This window comes from Dendropsophus ebraccatus, chromosome 2 (assembly GCF_027789765.1).
Source record: "Dendropsophus ebraccatus isolate aDenEbr1 chromosome 2, aDenEbr1.pat, whole genome shotgun sequence".
Lineage (NCBI taxonomy): Eukaryota > Metazoa > Chordata > Amphibia > Anura > Hylidae > Dendropsophus > Dendropsophus ebraccatus.
Genome location: NC_091455.1, coordinates 48525989 through 48543713, shown reverse-complemented (window position 1 = coordinate 48543713; position 17725 = coordinate 48525989). Strand labels below are relative to the sequence as shown.

General features: G+C 41.4%; 1 protein-coding gene across 3 annotated transcripts in view; it reads left to right on the top strand.

The window, feature by feature from the left end:
* Window positions 1-17725, top strand: part of CPA6 (carboxypeptidase A6) — a 99634-nt gene that overhangs the window by 71923 nt on the left and 9986 nt on the right. For 2 of the 3 annotated variants that reach the window (XM_069959970.1, XM_069959971.1), the window contains exons 3-7: window positions 7276-7400; window positions 9913-10027; window positions 12703-12804; window positions 14935-15051; window positions 15163-15273. In XM_069959970.1, the coding sequence (XP_069816071.1) occupies window positions 7276-7400; window positions 9913-10027; window positions 12703-12804; window positions 14935-15051; window positions 15163-15273 (570 nt within the window). The remainder of the gene's footprint in view (window positions 1-7275; window positions 7401-9912; window positions 10028-12702; window positions 12805-14934; window positions 15052-15162; window positions 15274-17725) is intronic. The other variant, XM_069959972.1, reaches the window with a different exon arrangement.

Genomic DNA, 17725 nt, shown 5'->3' with positions numbered 1-17725 from the left:
AGAATAATCCCTGAATCAACGTATTACCAGAAATCTAATGCCCATAACTTGTAATATTATATTTTCCAAGAAAAACATTAATGCCTCCCTTGAACTTATTTAATGAATTAACCGTGACAACATCATCTGGCTGAGAATTCCACAGTCTCACTGCTCTTACAGTAAAGAATCCACGTCTATGCTGATGGTGAAACCTTCTTGCCTCTAGCTGTAGAAAATGACCCCTTAACATGGTTACAGACCTGGGAGTAAAAATAAAACACTGCAAAGATCTCTGTACTGTCCATTCATATATTTGTACATGATCACATCGCCCCTAAGACATCTTTTTTCTAAACTAAAGGCCGTATTACACGGCCCAACTCTGAGGAGCAAACTGAGGAGCTCCTCAGTCTCCGCTAGCTGCTGCCGCTATTCCACGCAGCAGCAGCGAGTGGGTGAGTCCGGGGAGGGCCAGGACTGTCCTTCTTATATACCGGTTCCCAAAACTGTACACAGTATTCCATGTGTGGTTATGCATTATCTTTCTTGCTTGGACTGGGTCCAAAGAAGAGAATACAAAAGGCTTTTCCTTTATACTTTGTTTCTGTTTATAACTCAAAAAAGGAGATTGATTATAAAGAACAGTTCATGCAGAATCAACATCAAAACTAGGTTGACTGAACCAAAATACTGAGTCTAAACATAATCTTTTCTTCTTGAATTCAATAGGAAAACTCTTTGGCCCTATTACACGGAGCGATAAATGTCTGAATCAGCCTGATTTGGCCGATTATGACTCTGTGTAATAGAGACAACGAGCAGCCAATGAAACAATCATCGGCTGATCGTTTCTTTAGGCCCTGATCTAAAACCATCTGCCGACAACCACACATCTCTACGTGTAAGAGTGATGCATCACTGGCTGGGACCGCCACGGCCAGTGATTGGCTCAGCGGCTTGTCAGCTACGACAGGCCACTTTGAAGCTGCAGTGCGTGGTGCTGGGACACACAGAGAGCAGGAGAAGACCGGGAATGTGAACAGATAAAGTAGTAACTGTTTGGGCAAGGGCTGCACAGACATCGCTAACGATGTTTATGCAGCCCTTGCTAAACAATTATAGGGCCATGTAATAGGCCCCCTTAACAAGCACCAATCTAGCAGATCGGCGCTCATTTACAATATTGATCGGGCCGGCATCGGCTAGTCAAAAAGGACCCCTAGGCTAGGTTTACACTACACTTCCTATCGGTTTTTATCTGCATTTGTGTGCATCCGTTTTGATCCGTTCTACCATTGAGTTTCATTATTTAAAAAAAAAAAAAAAAAAAAAAACGGATCAAAACGGATCCGTTTTTTTAATGGACCCAAAAATGAGGTCGATTATGTTATTGTGTCTGTTAAAAACAGATCCGTTTTGATCCATTTTTTTAAATAATGGAAAAATGGATCAAAGCGGATGCACACAAATGCACCCATTTTTCATCCTTTCATCCTTTGTTTTGCAAACGGATTGCACGTAGTGTGAAACATAGTGTGAACCCAGCCTTGGGCTATGTTCCCACTTCAACAACAAATAAGGGGAAGGTGGCTGTTTTGTTATATAAACGGCCTCTAATAATGATCATGAATGCTAATTAGTAATAGCCACTGTATTACATTGTGTGAATATAGCCTTAGGCTATGTTCACACTGCTTAAACTTACGGTCGTATTTACGACCGCAAAAATACGAACGTAAGTTTGAGGTTCACTGATATGAATGTAATGCAATGGAACTACGGCCGGGAAGTGCACACTACGTACGAACTTATGGTTGGATTTTATACAGCCCCGTGAAAAATGAACAAGTCCATTATTTGCGGCCGGAAATGCTGCACCTACGGCCGTGAGTTTCAATGCGGACGTGAACGTACATCTGATATCTGCCAAAGTAAACTTGATTTTGATATAAAATATATCGGGCTGGGCGCTATATTTAAAGTAAACGACCTGTGTCAGCCCGCTTGAAATCATGCTAGGAAGCCACATTAAACAACGGCCGTATGTTCACGGCTAGCACTTATGGTCGGAAGTGCGATCGGACATACGACCGTATGTGCGAACGCAAATCCACGGCCGTGAAAAATTACGACCGTAAGTTTACGCAGTGTGAACATAGCCTTAGGGTGCGTTCACACCTACAGGATCCGCAGCAGATCTGCAGCAGATCCGCAGCAGATTTGATGGTGCAGATTTGATGCTGTGTTCAGTTATTTAAAAGAAATCTGCTGCGGATCCGGTAAGTGTGAACGTACCCTTAAGCCACATCCCTAAGTTGAAGCTACAATCTTTGCCCCAGTTTTATGGCGCAAGTTATACCAAAATTCTGGAGCATTTTCAATTCTCATTTTCAAGTCTGCTCCATGTATATAATTTAAAACCAAGCAATTATCATGTATAACCTAAAGGGCAATCAAACAAAAAATGGTAGTTATCTGCAAAGAGAATTTTTCAAGGACGTCTACTTCCAAAAGATGCAAAGTTTTTGGCTGGAGGCTGTATTAGTATGTATACTCCTTTTATCTGTATTTCATAAATTAGCTAAAGTCTCCGATGAACAAGCCAACATAGAGTCAGACGTTCACAAAAGAGAAGGATATTAAATTTTTATGTTCTTATACAGGTGCGTGACCTTTACTGAAGTCAGATTTGCAAAGTAAAAAGCCAACGAAGATAAAGCGCTCAGTATGTGGTCACTGCCGACATTGTGATTATCACAGAACATGAGTAATTATCAGACTTAGATTATTATGACTTTAATCTCCCCTGAATAAGTCATCCTCAGCTAAGTGACTGGATTCACAGTTTTCGGCATGTACTAATTGCAGCGGGCATAGACATACGACACACAAGATGTATAATTAGGGCACCTACTGTATGAGCACGTGTAAATGCATAGGCTGCTGGGCAGAAAATAGCAAATCCCATAAGGAAACAGCCTTTATAACCTTTATTCTGTCGATTTTATTCAGTATTTTGGCAGACAATTCATCCCTTAAAGGGTACCTGTCAGCTGTGTTATACCACCAGTGGTTTGAACTGTAGAGAGACAGAAACATACTTGATTGTAACAGTTCGCTATGATTTATTCTTATACACTGCTGGATTTCAATCAAACCCTAGCTGGGAGTGTGGTATTCGCTCCTTGCCCATTGGGCTTGACAGATCTCCCTCTATAGACGTGCAGGGAGAGGCCCATCAATCAAGCCGAGTGTGTGTGTGTGTGTGGGAGGGGGGTTCACAGCTTTATTTATTTTGACATATCGCTTCACCAACACGTGATGCAAAGCTTTATTATTTTACAGCCATTATTTTAGAATAAGATGGCCAAGAAAAACTGTGTGTGAACATAGGGCTATGTTCCCACACAGTTTTTTTGGTCAGTATTTTGCAACCAAAATCAGGAGTGGATTGAAAATACATAAAGGCTATGTTCCCACACTGTTGAAATTGAATGGATGGCCACAATTTGATGGCAACTAACGGCCTGGTTTTGGTTGCAAAATACTGAGCAAAAATACTGTGTGGGAATGTAGCCTTAAAGTGTCACTGTCGTTATAACTTTCAAAATCTAAATCAACAGTAGATGTGATATAAAGCAAATATGCAATTTACATTCATTATTTATTTTGTTGTTATCATGCTATCATGCTATAAAACAAATCTGTACTTACCAGAAATCCAGGTCCAGTCTCCTGAAGGCAGATTTTTAGACTTTAGTGCTGGTTGAAAAAACAGACTAAACACAGGAATTACGGCCAGTACAGAGAGTCACGGCTCCATCAATCACATGACTTCCTTCTCTCTGTGAGCGCTCAGATGGCCTGCGATACACAGGACTTCCTGTTTTTGACTGTTTGTTGTTTTTTGAGAAAAAAAAAAAAATCAGAAAACAGAAAGTGCCGTGTTCTCCATGATAAAAAATAAAATAATGAATATAAATTGCAAACTTGCTTTATATCACATCTACAATTGATTTATATTTTGAAAGTTATAACAACAGGGACACTTTAAGCGACAGTCACAAGTTCAGTAGTCTTCTAGGACCATATATGATGTCTGTAATCATACGCAATCTTTTTCGGCAATCTAAAAAAAAAAAATATTCATCCTTGATGCATCCATATTGCATCTACAATCCGCATTTTTGGCTGATAAGGAAAAAAAAGGGAAAAGGGAAATAAGTGGTAATGGTTTAAAACGATTACTCATCCATATTTTTGATGGATTTGCGGATGTTACAGACTGTTCATCCATAAAAAATGATGGGTCAGCAAAAATTACATACTCTCTTAGGGGACAATTTGTGCCAGGATCACAGTTCATACTGCCAGCAATTTTTGCAGATACAATATTTGCAGATTGCGGATCCATAAATATATGTACGGTGAGAACAACCCAATTGAAATTAATGGGCTCTAAAACTATTTGTGAATGTAGCCTTAGTGTGTACTTGTCTGAAAACTTTTCACTGCCCTTTTTCCAGCTACAAGCATATGTGTACTCCTGTCATCTTTTCAGTGTACCTTTTAGTCACTGATACTTGCTGGTATATTAGGTGTTTTCCAGTTTCAGCTTGTAATGTTATTTTTTTCAGATAACGAAAAGTTATATTTTGCATTACACCTTCTGAATCCGCTGTCATCTATTACGAGGTTTCATTGTTTTATTCCAGTGGATAAGGCTGCGTCCAGACATTCATAGTTTTGTTCTGTTTTTTTTGTTTACATAATTAGAGCCTAGTGGATTATGTGTGATCTCCAATATTGTCAAAATTACTGTCTGGGCTTTATCATGTGATCAGCATTACCAGGCTTCATTGCAACTGTTTTTCTTGTTATAAACAATATTACTAAGGACAATTCCAACGCTAAACAGAAAAAAAACAAAACTGGCAATCATATTTTTAATACTCACTCCTCAGTCCATCTCCATGTAAGTTTCCTGCAGTTCCTGGACCTCCCTAGACTTTCAATCTGCGTCTTAATTTCTTCTTTACTTCCGGGTTCAGCTCCCAGCATGCTCCTCGGGTCCCAGTCATGTCATCATCCTTCCCTTCTTTAAAACTCCTGCCCCTTTTACACACCTTCTGCCTAGTCACACACGGCCCTCTATGGAGGGGGGCTGGCCTACCTAGGGGACGGGAGTTAGGCCAGCCTCCCCCTTTAAATAAATTACATGACGCCATCAACACAAGATGGCAGAGGGAGATAAAAAAAAGTGCGGTCGACGTGCTTTTGCCATATAAAAGTCCAGCAACGGAGTTGCTCTTTGAGCCCAGTAATGCTAAGGCAATTACTCCACATTGTAGTGACAGCATGTGTACAAATCCACCCTCCATGTGGTTATCAATGTCTCCAAAACATTACGCGCCATTGGAGAACGCAAGGGGGACATGGTTTCAGACACATGCATATGAAAACACAGCCCAATAATCTGTCCTGGTCATGTGATTGGACGCACAGCTCTGACAGCCATGCTATGCACCACATGTTTGCACCACATGACCAAGGCAAATTTTTATCCACTGGCTGGATGTAAACAATGAATGTTTCCATTGACTGGAAGCAAGTAGGGATTTTGGAAAAATACGAGGAATATTAATTTTTATTGAATTAAAAAAAAAAATAATGTTTTTGGTAAAAGCCTACTAGCCCTTAAAGATGATGTAGGCCAAGTAAACATTAAGCTAGTATGGTGCAACAGAGAAGCATCATTATGCTTTAATAATGTTCCTTTGCATATCTACCCGAATTCCCTCAAAGACAGTGAAAGAATAAAGCATAAGCATGCACACTGCATAATTAATAATGTTTTCATGGATATAGTGTTGCTGCCGCAAGATCCTGGAGAGTTTATGCCTAGCCTGCTGACAAGGCTTTCTGTGCCCAGGCTTCTCATAATAGGAGGCTTGTTAAACCTGAGATATCTGAATTGTAGACCCTGTAAAGAATCAAGCCTTTTGTTTCGTGTAGCCCCAATTAATCAGTTTGGCGTCTTCTGTGTGCCGCCATATGGTGTCTCCCTGACATGTGACACTGCTGCCATATTGATCCAAAAAATTCTGGTGAAAGTTTTGTTGTACAGTACAGTCAACTAATAGAGATGAGGTAATCTAGAGAACGCTTAGGTTCATCCAAACCCAAACAATTTGAACTTGATTACCAGTGAATGAAGAAGTTGGATGCAGCCCTAAGGGTCCTAATACGCAGACTGATGAAGGCCCAATCAATAATGTAAACAAGCACCGATCTGCTAGATCACTGGGCCTATTACGGAGGCTGATAAATGTTTAGCAAGGGCTGCACGGACATTATTAGCGATGTCCATGCAGCCCTTGCCCAAACAGTAAATACTTCACCTTTCCACGGTCCTGTTATTCTCCTGTGCTCTATATCCATCCTGGCACCGCACGCTGTGGCTTCAGGACAGCCTGTCTGAGCTGACAGCCAATCACTGGTCACAGCGATCCTGGCCAACGATTGGCTGAACGGCCTGTCAGCCAGGAGTAGACCGGGAATGTTGACAGGTTAAGTATTTACTGTTTCGACAATCATCAGCTGTTGGGTTGGATGCAGCCCTAGAGACAATGATCATTGACTGATCATTTCTTTAGGCCCTGATCTAAAATCATTGTCCGCCAACCGCGCATCGCTACATGTAATAGTGATGCGCGGTTGGTGGCCGATGATTTTAGGCCAGGGCCTAAAGAAATGATCAGCTGATGATCATTGCCTCTGTTACATGGAGCAATAATCAGCCGAAACGGGCCAATTCGGCCGATATCGCTCTGTGTGATAGGGCTCTAAGGCTTGGCCTGGCCTACATCTATAGGCCACAGGCTTTATCCATGTTTTCCCGGACTCCCTAAGGCTGCATCCAACTAGTTCAGTCACCGGTAATCAGAGTGTTTCGAGTTTAGACAAACCTGCGCGCTCAGATACACTCATTTCTCATTTAATAATGGTCAGTGTCTTGAAAGGAGCATGGCTTTACTGGAAAGGGACATGGTTTAAAATGCTACAACATGTGTGTTCGCCTATATGCTGTGCAGTATGATAAGTAGATACTGACAGGGAACTACATGAAAGGGGCACAAACTTTTTTAAATCCCTGTATGCCATCATTAGAACGTGTTCTCTATGGTGTGTAGACCATACTGGTTCTCCATAGTTGCTGTACTATACAGTAAGTGCCTGTGTCATTGTGTACATTACATGGATATGACTTACAGGTTGGTTCCTGCACTGTAGGTGGATCTATGGCAGCCCAGCAGTTTTGGAAACATCCTGAATAACACAGTCACTGACGTCCACATATCCAATACCAGCTCTGAGGCTCTGCTAACGTATCTGAGAAGAGCCAATGTGGAGCACAGGTAAGAATGCCCATCATTTTACATATATTCAAGAACTGTTCTGACTAAAGCTAGGATACTAGGATACTGCAGTATAACTTACATATAGTAATACAATAAGGCATGTCCCCGGTTATTTTAAAGTAAATCTGTCAGCTATAATTCCCATTCCAAACCGCTGACAGTGTTAGACAATTATTAGGTCAAGAAGACACGTGGTACCTGTCATACATCTGTTTTTGCTTCCATATAAACATGGCTAAAGACCCTTTTAGATGGACCAATTATCGCTAGAGGGGTAGTTCACAAAAAAAAAAATCAACTGGTCACAGCAAGTGTCAAAGATTTGTCATTTACTTTTATTAAAAAAACCTCAAGTCTTCCAGTACTTATCAGCTGCTGTACGTCCTGCAGGGCGTGGTGTATTCTTTCCAGTCTGGAGACCAGGAGAGGTTCTCTATGGGGATTTACTATTGCTCCGGACAGTTCCTGTCATGGACAAAGGTGGCAGCAGAGAGGACTGTGTCGGACTGAAAAGAGTACATCACTTCCTGCAGGACATACAGCAGCTGATAAGTACCGAAACAAGCGAGATTTTTTAATAGCGATCAACCAATGAGCAAATGCCTGCTTGTCAGCTGATTGGATCTTTTGTGCAGCTTGTAAAATCATTGTTATTGGCCCCACGGCTCTCTGTCTAAACATGGCAGATAAGTATTCATTTAAATGGCCTAACAAATGATGCAACGATTTTTTATACTATGTAAAGGCCCTGCAAAGAAGCGCCAATCGCAGTAGTAGATTAAATGTACCCGGGGCTCAGGGCTCTCCATCCAATCCCCATACACCTACCCCCAAACGCAACTCTCACACACTCCCCAATTGCTGCAGGTATCCTGGCACTGCTGGAAGTCAAGGCCCCTTGTAATAAGCAGTGACATGCGGCCATGACTTCCGATGCCGGCAGCATCTGTAACACACGCTGCCTGTGTCGGAAGAGAGAACAGGGAAGAGTTTTGAGGGGGAATGAGGGGAGGTGAGTTATATTTTTGAGGGGGAATGAGGGGAGGGGAGTTTTATTTTTACTGCACTCATTTACTACAACTGCACACACTCAGGGGCTCACCGAGTGTGTACATTAGGACACAACATATACACTTTTCCCAGAAGACCACATTTTTGTGTACGCTAAAAAAATGGATGCATTTTGATCAGTTTTTTTTTTATCCTTTTTTTTTATAATGGAAGTCAATGGAAGAACAGATCAAAATGGATGTACACAAATGTATGGGTTTTTTTTGTTTGTTTTTTTTTGCATAAATCTGATTTAAAAAAAACAGTCAGCAAAAATGCAGTGTGAACCCAGCCTTATTTCAAAATGACCAAAAATAATACATTGTGGGAAAATAACCTAAGTGTATGTCGCAAACAGTGACTATATATATATACTTAGTAATATTCCACCTTTCATACAGCATACCCGCTACACCGCGCACACATATATTACTGCAGGGAAATCAATTATTAGTTGTTGTTGTTGTTTTTAGCTGTAAACGAGAAAATACATTTATGAATAAAAACAAATGTGAACCGAAAATATTTTCGTACCATTTACGCACGCGGTTTACCCCCCTGGGAAGGTTTAGTGTTTCTGCTGAAGAACAATCTCCCTGAAACGCTGATTGGATTAACAAGAATGAAATTGATTCATTGTATCCAGTGTCCCCACATGCTCGGGCTTTTTCAATGAGTAATTAAACAAAGAACAAACCTGAATTAGAAAGCAGCATGGTAGAAAGATGGGGGAATCAATCAATTTCTTTTCAAATGTTTGTGCAAATTGTGTTCTACTACGTGGAATAGACTCCACCGTGCTCTATAAAGAGGCTATCATTTTATATTCTCGTTTATATTGGCTAAGGGTCCATTTACACAGAAAGATTATCTGACAGATTATCTGCCAAAGATTTGAAGCCAAAGCCAGAAACAGACTATAAACAGAGATCAGGACATAAAGGAAAGCCTGAGATTTTTCCTCTTTTCAAATCCATTTCTGGCTTTGGCTTCAAATCTTTGGCAGATTATCTGTCAGATAATCTTTCTGTGTAAATGGACCCTCAGAAAGTTGTAAAATGAATTCATGTATGAGATGTCTGAGGATACTATACAGATTTATCAGCTCTCCTATGCAGAGACGGAGAATGGAGACAAGGGCATAGATACTAGTAGAGTCAAATATACCATACAGTTTCTATAGGGCCTATATAGAGCGAAGAGCCCACCTTAGGCTTCCCTACCCTCCTGGTGATTTAAACTTTTTTTTTTTTTTTTACTTTTTTTTTTGCTCCTCCTCCTTCTCACCCTCACATATAGGCTCCCAGACATATAGTAACTGTATCCTGCATCCCTGTCCTCACTTTCTCCATTTTACTGTACAATTCTACTGGGAAGGCTGAAAAATGGAAGGCAATATGATAGGTTTGTTTTAATAAAGTATATGGTCAAATAGATTTTTCCTGTTTTGTTTTTTCAGTATTCTCGTAAAGAATTTGCAAAATGTGATTGAAAAGCAGAATCATTCTAAATCTAGAAGAAAACGTAGATCACTGCCAAAATATGATTATGAAGATTACCATCCACTTGAAGAGGTATGGTTCTGTCATAGTCAGTGTGAAAACTGGATGTATGAAAGTGCTCTTAAAAAATAAATAAATATTGAGACATGAGTAGGACAACTGTGTAGGACAAGAGCAGGGAGAGAAGTACATGGTTGAGCGCTACTATCCTTGCTCTCTGTGCAGACAACTGTGATGGTCCCACTTCCCACTGATTTACCTTGGGTTTCTTGGTTACGTGGCACGGGGCAGGATCTGACACTTATTGTGAAAAGAAAACCTACTAAAAGATATACATAAGCATAGCTAACAAAATAATAATATTTCACGTGTACCTGTCACAATTGGCTGGTTCCGGATAAGTGGCGAGAACCTCTGTTAATCCAGAAGTCCGGGTCTCCATGGATATGGAGACACAATGAGACCATAATGCATCCAACAACATTGGATCCAATGGGGTTCGTACGCATTATGGCCTCAATACCTCACATTGTGCAGGTATAGGATATGAGGGTTGTCTAGTTTAGTAAATTCATTTTAAAATACCATATAAAATGAGTTATCCAGCCAATGGCTTATCCTTGTGATTGGCAGGGGTCCAACTCCCGACATCCCTACCGATCATCTGATTGAAAGGGTAGAAGAGCTTGTGCAGCCTCCGCTATGTTTGTGTTGACCTTGCAGACTTACAATTTGGAGTAAGAAACTACAACATTATCCAGGACACTTTAAGCTTATATAGTATATACTGTTTAAAATGGATGACACTGCTGGAGACCATTTTCCACCACAATTCTGGGTGGTCATCTCACCTAGGTCTTGTTACACACTATAATTTGCAGAAGGCCAACTTTTAAAGAGACCCAGTAAGTAGGTTTATGGTGTCCTATCTCATGGTATAATAAACTAGTGACAGAGAAGCTGAACAGAATGATGTATCATTTACATTGTTCTGTGCAGCTGATTCAGAGATATTCTCCTAAATATAAACGACTCGAATATCAACGAGCATGCCAAACTAGTCTTCTACATTATGTGCATGTGCTCGGGAATCCTGGATATTCATGAGCACCAGCACACTCAGCCCCCCAGCTACTGATTGGCAGTTGTCTATCTATGCTGTATATAGGCAGACAGCTGTCATCCAACATTTGAAGGGTGTGCTGCACTATAAAGCCCATTCTCCCACATATCAGGAGAACGGCTGAACAGAATGATGTAAGTAATACATTGATCCGTTCAGCGTTTCTGTCACTAGTTTATACTGCCCTCGATTAAGGCGACATAAACCTAGTGAAAGATTCCCTTTAATTCCACCATATTGCCTAAAAGGACACTCTATACCAGGGATGGGGAACCTTTGGCCCTCCAGCTGTTGCAAAACTACCACTCCCATCATGCCTGGACAGCTAAAGCTAAAGCTTTGGCTGTCCAGGCATGATGGGAATTGTAGTTTTGCAACAGCTGGAGGGCCGAAGGTTCCCCATCCCTGGTGTATACTGTCCCTCCCTCTCACCATTAGCTGACCATCCTCCGCCGCAGTGGAATCTGGCTGGCTCCTCTGCCATAACACTGACACATCACTACTGCAAATACAGTTACAACTTTCACAGCAGTTTTATTAACTGCCTAATGGACTGTAAATGCAGCCTGTTGTGTTTCGTCTACTCAGCTTTGTTAACTGCATTGATCATAGAGGAGTATTGACTATAACTTTCTCAGGCTACATTCACCTGCTGGGACACACAACGCTGTGTACAGCAACATGCGGAAAGACTGCCTATAAATAATGTACAAGTGTCTATCTGCACCCAGGAGAAGGTAAAGGTTAGAATCCCCAAAAGAAGTGAAGACTTAGTAATTGTATGAAAAATTGTATTAAGTTAAAGATGTTGGCCGGGAGTATAAAGAAGTAAAAATAGCTCAAAAGCAAAATAAAAAAACAAACATCCTCTGATCCAGCATCTATGCTTATATATTGGGGGGGACCCCATTGACAATAAGAACTGTAATACTGAACTGTCAATTATTTATACAATTCAGAAATAATAGATGAAAGGCACAACACAAGGCTTTAAAGAGGTACTCTTTGTAATTTACTTCTTAAAAATCTCAAGTCTTCCCATACTTATCAGCTGCTGTATGTCCTGCAGGAAATGTTGTTTGTTTGTTTTTCAGTCTGAAACAGTGCTCTCTGCTGACATCTCTGGCCGAAAGGTACTGTCCAGAGCAGCTGCAAATTCCCATAGAAAACCTATACTGCCCTGGACAGTTCCTGACATAGACAGAGATGGCAGCAAAGAGCACTGTGTCAGATTGAAAAGAATATACCACTTCCTGCAGGATATACAGCAGCTGATAAGTACTGGAAGACTGGCAATTTTATATAGAAGTAAATTACAAATCTATATAACTTTCTGAAACCAGTTGATTAGAAAGAAAAAGATTTTTGCTTGAGTACCCCTTTAAGAACACACTCTCCAGAATTGAGTTTTTTAAAATGAAAAACATGAATAAACCTACTAAACCAGACTTGTCTAGAGAGCTTGCAGATCTATTTTTATTTACGTTTGTACTTTTTACAGTGCATTGACTTTAAATATGGCATGTATCAGTGTATTCAATAAAAGACTCATTGCCCGGGTACAGTGTACAGCAATGTAATTGTGTGATTACTCAGAAATCTGATGAAATGTCTTTAATTCCAGATCGTAAAGTGGATGCATCACATGAATAAGACTCATTCTAATCTTGTTCACATGTTTTCTTTGGGAACATCCTATGAGGGAAGGCCACTGTATGTGCTCAAGGTAAGAGGAATAACTTGCAAGTAGTGTTGAGTGGACTTGTAAAACTGTTTGAGTTCGGCAACATTCTTCGAACCTGAACGCTCAACATTTGGCTCCCTATCGCAGGAGAAGTCGGATGGGGAGTCCTGGGAAACATAGATACAGTCATGGGCTGTATCCATGTTTTCCTGGCAGTAACTTTTCCAGCCACCAGAAGTCAAATGCCGAGCGTTTAGGTTCGGAGAATGTTGCCGAACTCAAACAGTTTTGCAAGTCCACTCAACACTACTTGTGAAAAAAATCCAAGCATTGCTTTTCTTTGTGATAACGCTTTGAACCATTGCCTGTTTTTATATCACTAAATGAAAAATTCCAAATGATGTTGAGATTTCTCTTTTCTTCAACTCACAAATATATGGCTCCTGCTTAAAGGGGTGTTCCAGCAAAAAAAAAAAAAAATCTTTTCCAGTGGCCTTTAAAAATGGCTTACCTAATCTTCTATATGGCTGGGTTTACATTTATCAGGCAATCCAGTGGCATTTCCCCCCGACAAAGCAGCAAAGCATCGGTGGTAAAAATGGATCTTTGAACTGATCCATTTACTTAAATAGGACATAACAAAGCATGCAGCGCTATGTCCTGGCGGAACGCTGGACAGGCTGAATGGTGGAACGCAGCTTGCACTGTTCTGTCGTCTGATGTTGATGGTTAATGGAAAAAAGGATAGGACGCCTGATGACAACTGATGCATTTTTGCCATCAGTTGTCATCAAAAGAAGAATGGCGGACCGATGGATATACAGTGTGTGAACCCAGCTTAAGGGCCGTATTAAATGGCACGATCACTATAGTAAATGAGCGCCAATCTGCTGGATCGATGCTACTTTACTGAGCCTATTACACGGCTTAATGATCATACAGCAAAGGATATATATAAATATATATATATTTATATATATATATATATATATATATATATATACATATATATATGTGTGTATAGTTAGCAATGTCCATGCAGCTCTTGCTTCAAAAGTGAAGTTTATACTTCCTTTCAAGTTTATATTTCCTCTCCACGCTCCCCAGTGTTCTTCTTGCTCTCACCTGCTCACCACAGCCGCCGGTGCAACTTGGCCACAGTGGACCTGTCCCGGCCAGTGATTGGCTAAGCAGCCTGTTACCTCAGAGACCAGCTCTGAAGTTGCATTGGTGGCTGAAAGGAGCAGGGATAAGCAAAGAGAACACCGAGAGATAATGTATGAACTTTTATTAAATATTACTCACAGATTCATCAGCCATTGGCCGAGCATCGCTATTACATGTATTGATGCCTGGTCAGTGGCAGATGATTTAAGTTTAGGACCAAAAGACACGATCGTTGTCATCAGGTGGTTGTTGTCTTTATTTAATGGACCTTTAATCTGCCCAATTGGCCTAATTCGGCAGATTATTGCGCCGTGTATTGGGGCCCGTTCACACGACAGAATTGGCGCTGAAATTCCGCACGGAACCCCTGCATGGTCTCAGTGCCGAATCCTGTCTGCTATTTGTTTGAATGGAAGGGCTCTCACACCTCCACTCTCCGCGCCTTTCTGCTCAAACAATTGACATGTCAATTCTTTGAGCGGAGAGGCATGGAGAGTGGAGATGCTTGAGCCCTCCCATTCAAACAGATAGCAGTCTGGATTCCGCGCTGATGTGAACGCCCATTAGGGTCCTAAGAAGTCTGCTGCTGGGCCCACTTCCCTATGACAGTACAGGAGAGCACAGTTATGAATGTCCTGCCCACACTTCCTGTATTTAGTCCAAGCCCTGCACTTGTCATAGACTAACTTGTAGTGACAACAGGCAGAAGAGCAGAAACAGCGACACCTAGTGGCCAATGGTATAACTTCCAATTACATACAGAATTATTTTTTTTATAAAGTGAATTACAAATATGTAAGATATTGATGCTGCTGTCAGAATATGCAAAGTTGTTTTAATGACAGTTCTTTAATGACAGTGTTGGCTGATGTGTCTTGAATGCTGACTGATCTGTTTTGCAGACAGTACCTTTATTTTCCACCATGTGGGTTACACTAATCTGCAGCCATTGTTATACACCCTGATTCTATAAAAATGCATTAAACAAAGATTCTTGTCATTCAGTTGGGAGCCAAACCATCTTCTACCAAGAAGTCCTCCAAGAGAGAAGTGTGGATTGACTGCGGAATTCATGCAAGAGAATGGATTGGTCCAGCATTTTGTCAGTGGTTTGTAAAGGAGGTATTTACTATACTTCTTACTATTACTACCCCCGTATAAAGACATATTCACTAGATATATTTAAAAAAAAAAAAACAATTGCTAGTAATGAATTTATTTTCTTATTTATAGGCTGTTAATACCTATAAAACCGACCCTGTTATGAGAAAGATCATGGACCTTCTCTATGTATATGTGATGCCAGTGTTCAATGTAGATGGATATCGGTATAGCTGGACTCATGTAAGTATCTTTACAATGGTACATAGTAAGACAGGGCCACAGGTGCAGAAATCTCTTTCTCTAGTTGTCATAAATCTACCACATATTGTGATTAGGCATAATCCTTCCCTATATCTATAGATAAGCATCAGTGACACCACAAGGTATGTATATCAGTATCATGTCTTCATACGTCTTCAATAACTGGCGGTCAAACCATTATTCTGCCATCAGTTGTCTTTCCTGCCCTCCCCATACACAGGAACATTTGGAACGGCCAAGCATTCCTGTGTTTTCTATGGGGAGGTTTAAGCCGCAGACAGAGAAATCTGTGGCTTATGTCTCCCAGAACAAAGGGGTGAGGTGGTAATTTTCCATCAAACACGATCCCCTATCATCGTCAAAATCATCGGTCAGTGGTCGTTCAATAGAAACAAATACACTTTATACCAGCACCTAAACCACAGCCAACAAAAGTATAAGTTGTATGGGGACCTTTAGAAAGAATAAAAATACTGATACAGATTAGCCACTATCCCATGACAAGGAGATTGTCATCCAACCAATACTTACCTGTTGGAATTTATTCAAAACAAGTTTTGTTAATAATAAATTACAGGAGACAACGCGGACAAGCAAGGTTAAAGGGGTACTCCGACGCTGATAAAAAAAAAAGAAACAAACAATCAATCATAAACCTAGTTTTCACACCCCTTTACCATCCCTCCTGAGTCTGTCTCCATTTGAATTTCCCGCTGTTTGCAGGTTCCTGAAGCTCCAGTTAGTGTCTTCATTTTTTCACTTCCTGGTTTGGGGTTTCCCATGATGCACTTTGTCTCCTGTGATATCTAACTGACTCTGTAAAACTGTTAGATGGCTTACATCTAGCTTAGCCAATCAGAGCTGAGCAACCTGAGTCATCTGACAAAGGGAGGCTGGCCTAACAGGGCTTAGCCCCGCCTCCGTCATGATTATGTCATTGTCACAAAATGGCTGCCACAAAAAAGCCTGGGGTCAACAGTCATTAGGTAAGAATGAGCTTACTTCACTTCCTGGTGGGGGGATTGAGGGGGAAAAGATAGGTAAGGGGGGCAGATAGGTAATTGAAGCATAGTACAAAGTTATATAACTTTGTAATGTGTTTCAATTACTAGGAAAAAGCTTTTTGCTGGAGTACCCCTTTAAAGACTAGGAGACATAATGATAGATGAACAATAGGTACAGCACTCCCGAGGCGAAAAGTGAACTGGGATTAAATAATATAGAAGGCATTCTGTTTCTACATACAGAATCATGACTTCTCTTGGCTTCCCAGGACTAAATCCAGCTTTTCCCAGGGCTTCGCTTCATTATTACTGTAAATTCGCTCATCTCTACTAGGAATATAAGACCACATGAGAAAAGGCGAGGGGATCAGAAGAGATTTCTCCACTGAATACATATTGGAAAGATTTACTAAATCCTAACACATACTTAGATAGCACAAACTTAGACCAGGCAGCTAAGCAAACTCCAGTTTATGCTTCACAGGGGCTCATACCATATGATACACTTGATGCACCTTTTGACTTGCCTGGAGGCTCCTTCTTGGCAATGTTCACAGCTCGGCTGCCATCACAGAGCTCTTTGTAAACCCTGCAGAGGTGCTGTGTCATACAATATCTGTGCAGGCACATTGCGTCAGAAAACTTTGGCTGTGGCTTTAAAGCCTTTACCCTACTTGTGCCGATACTGTGGGAAGATATGTAGTAGAGAATCCCGGCACTCACCCAGTAGGGTAATGGCTATTTATTCGGAGAAGCATGTCATCGACAACCAGCATGAACGCATTTCGGCCAAGTGTCCTTCATCAATTGCTGTTGATGATTCACTAAACAAATAGCCATTTTCTTACTTGATGAGTGTCTGGATTCTTTACTACATATCTATACATTTTTAGGGTGCCTTCACACATACAGACTCGCAGCAAAAAACTTGCTGCGAGTTTCTGCTACGAGCCAGGTCCTGGAAGGCCCCTATCACTACATACAAGCAGTGGTCTGAAAGACCGCTGCGTGTATGTAATGCAGCCGACCCCTTAACTCCTTCGGCTCCCGCACCGGTCCCGCACCGCTGTCTGCATACATTACCTGGCTCTGGCTGCACAGGGTCCTGCTCTGCCGCCCAGCCAATCAGTGGCTGCGGCTGGGCAACACACTGATTGGCTGGGCGGCAGAGCAAGACGCCGGGACACCGTGCAGCCAGAGCCAGGTAATGTATGGAAACAGCGGTGCAGGACCGGTGCGGGAGCCGAAGGGGTTAAGGGGGCAGCTGCATTACATACACGCAGCGGTCTTTCAGACCACTGCTTGTATGTAGTGATAGGGGCCTTCCAGGACCTCGGCTTGTAGCAGAAACTCGCAGGGAGTTTTTTGCTGCGAGTCGGTATGTGTGAAGGCACCCTTAAAGGGATCTATCACATCAGCGGTCTCTG